General features: G+C 43.3%; 1 protein-coding gene across 1 annotated transcript; it reads left to right on the top strand.

Annotated features, from left to right (window-relative positions):
• Positions 1 to 1,039: 1,039 nt before the first annotated feature.
• Positions 1,040 to 6,057, top strand: LOC135367566 (uncharacterized). Its single transcript, XM_064600857.1, has 15 exons — positions 1,040 to 1,129; positions 1,212 to 1,414; positions 1,480 to 1,625; positions 2,241 to 2,374; positions 2,438 to 2,629; positions 3,235 to 3,443; positions 3,527 to 3,666; positions 3,932 to 4,065; positions 4,333 to 4,491; positions 4,593 to 4,756; positions 4,843 to 4,967; positions 5,076 to 5,206; positions 5,351 to 5,551; positions 5,612 to 5,805; positions 5,877 to 6,057. Exons 2-15 carry the CDS (start codon positions 1,275 to 1,277, stop codon positions 6,055 to 6,057), a joined length of 2,250 nt encoding a protein of 749 aa, XP_064456927.1. The 5' UTR covers positions 1,040 to 1,129; positions 1,212 to 1,274.
• Positions 6,058 to 6,066: the final 9 nt, after the last annotated feature.

Here is a 6,066-nt window from a genome sequence, read left to right as displayed (position 1 = left end):
ACGGCACGCAATGAGCGATATCGGAAACGCGTTACGTTCATTGGAAAACCTCGCCAACCTCAACGGCCGGTCGACAATGTGAGCCATCTTATTAAAGGGCACTGCTCAAGTGCAAAAGTTTCTCATCGCAGAACGAAAGACGCCGTTACGTTAAGAGCGATACAAAAGGAACGAGATTCACTCGTCGCGTCGCTCGTGACCGAAGCGCGATGAAACCGCAAATGACGCTTTCCCTCATCTATCCTTCTCAAGGGCGCGACACTGAGGGGAGGATAGGACGTCCAATCATCGTGGGATACCTTTTGCGAGCACCAATGGGAGGCCGCACCGCCGTGTCGCGCCTCTTGGGGATGAGAGAAGGGGAAAGGGAAGCGGGAGAGAGAGGGGAAAATGGCGGTTTTCTTCGCGTATGTACCACGAGCGACGCAACGGATAAATCCCGTTCCTTGTGCATTGGTGTTAAGGTAACGGCATTTTTAGTTCGAAGAGGAGGAATTTAAAGAGGAGAAAAACTCTAAGCGCTAACGTGACCTGTATAATCTGCTGTATCTCGTCTCGTTTCAGTGCTGAAGCGGTTGTGATAGTGCAGGAACTAGTCAATGCAAGCACCAACTCCAGTAAAGACATTATGAATGCTCAACAGATTCTTTTCTACACCAGTCGCTTCTTTGGAATTGCAGTTGACTTGCTGAAGCGCGGTATGTTTCCTTTTATGCAGCACTCTTTGTAGCGGTTGCCCTTTATTGTTTCCTTTGCGTGCAGAATAGTAAAATGAACCGCAGGAATGCGTGCCTTCACGTGTAACTGAAATATCTATTACAGATATTGCTGCCAGCAAGCGGACTAATATATATCCCTTCTTTCCTGTTGTAATCGAGAGTGTGGCATCTACGCTGGGAGATATCAAACGCGTAAGGCTACTTCTATTTTGCGAGTCGATTATGCTGTGCCGTATGTTTCCGTAAAGCCATTGATTTACGCAGGTGAACGTGATTTTGTCATCGGGTGGACTACTGAACTCCGTTTGCAACATGGATCGTTTCGCGTCCATTTTTGATGCAGGATCAAATGTCAACAAAAGCGTGCTGCAAGACTACACGTGTCATCTCTTAGGGACGTCTTTCCTGCGGTACGTCGCCTATATCTTCACACAAACGCACGCAAGGATACATCAATGAACAATAATATTTACGCTGCTTGCTTCATTCTAGCTGTTACGAACTGTTCAAGGACTATCAATCGTGCCAGAAGGCGGTGTCAAGTCGTGGAATCCAATGGGTCAGAACATCGACGACGTCGTTGCTGCCATAGAGGATTTCATTGCTGTCAGTCAACCGAACTACAATTGGTCTAAACTATCCGAGACTATGGACACTGTACTCAAAGCGTGGACGTCTATGCAACGAACAAAGAGGTGGCTTTCACGCGCACCGCTATTCGCCGTCACCAAGTCACGCTCGTGCATATATTATTTTTCAGAATATCTCACGCAGCCAAACTCTTGCAAATCGCATCTACTTACATTACGCCACAACGACCGAAGTACTGGAACGACGTGCAAGCTGTGTTTTACATTGCGGATCAAGTGGCACGTCTGTTGAATCAGCAGATGGAACAGATTCTAAGTGAGTATATTGCTTCACCTTAACGTTTAGAGGTCTGTCGTCGGTCCAGGACTCATACCAACACACTTGTCCCCCACTCCTTCCTACTGTTCTCTCGCCATCTGTCCACATCTGTACGCTGCTCATAGCCATAGTTGCTTCGCGGCGCTACCACGGAATCAAAAAAGATAGTCTGTCACGCAAAAAAAAAAAAGATAATGATGATTTTGGGAGTGTAAAATGTCACCGACCTTGCATTTACCCGTAAACTACAGTGTAAAGTGGGCTTCACCGCAGTTGCGGCATGTGTGTGGCAGAGCACGCTTTACAGGTACAAGTCAAGAGCAATGCGAATTTCGAACTCTGTGGCTGTGTGGTAGTGTTTGTTTAACAAAGAAAAGTGTTGCATTTTTGTAAATGTAATAGTTTCGATAATTTTTTATACCAGCAAAAATTTCGCTTTTCTTATGAAGTCGTATATCTGTGGATGGAGACTGAAAATAATGAAGTGAGGGCGTCACTTCGCTAGAATTCTCTGTACACACATTCAAGTTCTTGATTCTTATGGTCAGAGGCCCCGGGTTTTCGTGTTGCGTGAAGCGGTGTAGCCTTATCCACCCCTTTGATGTTTTTCAGAAAAGGGGCAAGTCTTGGTGTCACATCTAGGATTAGAGATCCCCAGTCTCACATCTGTCAGTCACAACATTTTGAACTTCGTCCCCGATGCCATCAACATTGCTCTCGAGGTGGTCAAAACCGAATTGGGTCCCGTAAGTATAGGTTCGGTGCCTACGACAATACCTTTCGATAACAGTATCAACGTTACTTTCCAGGTTATCGAAAAATTGACAGATAAAAACCTTAAAACCATTTACGCTCCCTGCCACAAAGGTCTGTTTGCTGACTTCCTGTCGGTGCGGAAAAAACAGCCGCTAATTGACTTCGAGAAAAACCTTTGCCGAAGCATACCTGCTCTCACGTCAGAATTTCTTGTAGAGCCTCATCTAGCGGCAATAATGACCATGGTAGGTCTATTATTTACATTTTGGGCACAGAATTTACATCTTTCGCTCGTTTATGTGGTAATACAATTATTATTTTATATAATTATTGACTGAACAAAGGTACATCAGAATTTACTGCCTCGGCTATGCCTGTGGCTGGCACTTGAGAAATTTCATGTCGCGTTTTCATGTTACAGATTAGTGTACAGTTACATGGATTAAACTAATGTATTAATATGCATTTATATCAATATGTCTCATTACTTCATTAATTAGGTGAATAATTATTTATATAATTTTAGTTAATTGTATTAGAAGTCCCCAGAGTAAAATCTACGCCCAAAACCTTGCAGACCTCTTGCAGAAGCCTTAACAGGGGAAGACGATGAAAACTGCCGAGCAATAACTTTATAACAACGTGTAACAACATTATGATGAAAATAAGACTAATGTCAGAAGGAATGGAGTGAGTGACTTGTTCTAAACATGCCTACTCATAAACAACAACAACAACAACAAATACTTCATGTAAAAAATGACACTGCTTGTAAAGCCTTAACAGTAACTGTAGCTTAAGTTAAGCTGCTACTCGAATAGTTGTATGTGACAGGATAAATTGTTTCCAGCTTCAAGTTGTGAATAGTGGACAAGCCGTCTCCTTCAACTGGATATCAGCTGGATCAAACTTAATCAAGCTGACTAGGAATGCTGACCACATGAGCAAATTCAATGGTGCAGTCTTTCCAGATGTTCCCGCTCTATCATCATCAGCGTTAGATGACGCGTTAAATAATGTTAGGGCAGCTCTTGGACTTCCGGGCAGTACTCACTCTTCGTAAGTACATGTTTCGTTGAAATTGGATGATGATCTAAAAAATGATGCTTCGTTTTATATGTGTAACTGACTTTTGTTGGCAGAGTCCTGCTGCAAGGTTTCAAAGTTGTCCGGCACATTTTCAATGAGCTTGATAGGAATTTGAATGACAGCCTCTCCGCATACTTAGTAAACGTCGAGCCGTTCATCGCTCACGCTAAAGAAGCACTGTCGCTCAGCAACGGTACTGTGCTTCTTACTTTCATCTTCCCGTGTCACTTCTGTTGTCAGTGTTAATACTGTATTTACTCGTATAATTGGCGCACTCCCGTAATTAGCGCGTCAAAAAGTCAGTGCCTAACGCGTCACTTTCAGTTTTTCAGCAGTGTACCATCCAACTGCTTGATGTACTTGTCAACAAGTCCTTCATAAAGGTTCCTTCTTATGCGAGCAAATACTTGTATGTATTTTATGTTGACATCACTCAGCACAGTGTCCTTTTCACACAGGAAGCCACCCAAAAGTGATTGAAGAGCTTTTTGCATCGGAACCTGATGTTGCTCCCTTGGTTCATTGGGTTGAGACCTATCTGATGAAGTTCATTCATTTATTACTGCATACACTCATGCATGACCCAGTCAAGGTAGGCTTAGCAGGTATTACTCACTATTATATTATTCGTTAGATACATTCTTGAAAAGTGGTCAGGTTTATTCAGCGCTAACCTATACGAGCATTGCTGTGTTGAAAGTTTGCCTTGCACAACTTTCCAGTGTCCCGCGTGTTTACTCACAATGCTCTGTTTTTGTGCAGACTGCTAACCTATGTGGGCACTGCTGTGTTGAAACTTTACCTTGCACAACTTTCCAGTACACCACGTGTTTACTCACAATACCCTGTTTCTGTGCAGATGGCAATTTTCAACAATTCTGCAGATATCATGAGTGTAGCATGCAATTATCCAGTCGATGACTATTTTTTGTTGTCGCCCGATGACCTTGATATTGCACGCACGGCGATCAAACACCTCTGCGCAATCAATATGTCATCAGTGATCAAATGGGCTCAGGTACTGCCAAATACAACTCATATAAATCAAATATAGAATATCAATTCATTGTACTGCTACAGAGTATTCGAAACTAATTATTTTTCTTCGCCCTTTGTTAGGAAAGGAACGACAGTTCAAGCGTAGGAAGACAATTAGACAGTGAGACCTTTTTCGAATCTGTTGCAGACGTTGTTAGTAGCATGTATGGTGCGGAAGACACCCCACCTTTTGCAAATATATCCGTTTGGAGACAGCTTATTGAAGAATGCCTGGGACATGACCGGTAAGTAGTTTTAATTTAGTATTGACGCCATGAAAGTGCAACTGATAAAATGAAATGCAGTCACTGCCTCCCTTTTACTTTCCCAGGAACGAGAGAAGGACAAAACTGGAGTCCCTAATGAAAGGCGCAGCCACTCTGATGCATAAAGAGCGGTTCTCTAGCCTTGATAATGCGCTGCATTTGACTGCCTGCAAAGCCAAATATTCGTTGAGTATGTGCATGATTGCTAAAAGTTCATTGCTATATTGGTGGTTGTGTGAACAGGTAGATATTTCTGAAGGGCTCGCATGATTCATTATTATATCCATATCTCATTCAGGGAACCTAAAGTGGGACTTTTTGATGGAAGCATGGAGTGGACAGCCCAACGTCATTGCCATTCTAAAAGCAATAAATGGAAGTGTCGACATTCTGAACGCTGTGATTGATACTGTCTGTGAGCCAGACCTAGTGAGTACTATAGTTAAAAAAAGAAACAAAAAGTCCTCTCTCAATCTGTCCACGTCTGTACGCCGCTTATAGCCACAGTTGCTTCGCGGCCCTAACACGGAATTTAAAAAAAATTACAATTACTCCCACTTGCTTCTGTTGCAGGTAAAAACCATAGTGTTGGAAATAGCCACGGACCTAAATGGTCGGAAGAAGTTCTGTTCTATGAAGGTTTCTAAATGGAACAAGTATTTTGCATTGAAGGACGAAGACATAAGTCTTCTCGCTAAACATGTACGCCATTTGGTTTGTGATTTCGACTACAAGGCGCTCACTGAAGAACTCAAGTCTATATGTCTGACGAGGGTAAGGATCGGGTCATATTATCCCGAGCTCTGAAATTCACTTATTTCTCCTCTCATGTAGCCAATGTTACGCAGAGACACTGCTTCGTCCCAACTTGTAGACGATACCATGACAGTATTAGATCATATCGACCACGCATTTCCAAGCAGCACTGACAAAATGCCACCGTTTCTGGATGCAAAGTACTGGAAAGACACAGTTATTGCATTTTGGAACCTCCTCAAGAACGGTCTGGTGAAGATGGACCTAACAGAGTGAGCTGCTTTACATTCCTCAAGCAGGGGGTGCTTAGAGATCAGGCCACACTGTATCTCTTGTTTCGCAGGCTCAACAGCTGGTTGTCCCTGCTGGATAGCCAAATCTCCAGCAAGAAATCTCGACAAGAATTTTCGCTCGCAGTTCATGGAGCAAGAACAGCGGCGTTTGAGATGCTTCGAGGTTTCCAAGGTGAATATTGGGCAGGCAGTAGGATCTCCAACAATTCATCTGACCTCCCTGAAATGTAGATTCTCGGA

This window comes from Ornithodoros turicata, chromosome 8, assembly GCF_037126465.1.
Source record: "Ornithodoros turicata isolate Travis chromosome 8, ASM3712646v1, whole genome shotgun sequence".
In the NCBI taxonomy this organism is placed as follows: domain Eukaryota; kingdom Metazoa; phylum Arthropoda; class Arachnida; order Ixodida; family Argasidae; genus Ornithodoros; species Ornithodoros turicata.
This window is presented reverse-complemented; position numbering and strand designations above follow the sequence as displayed.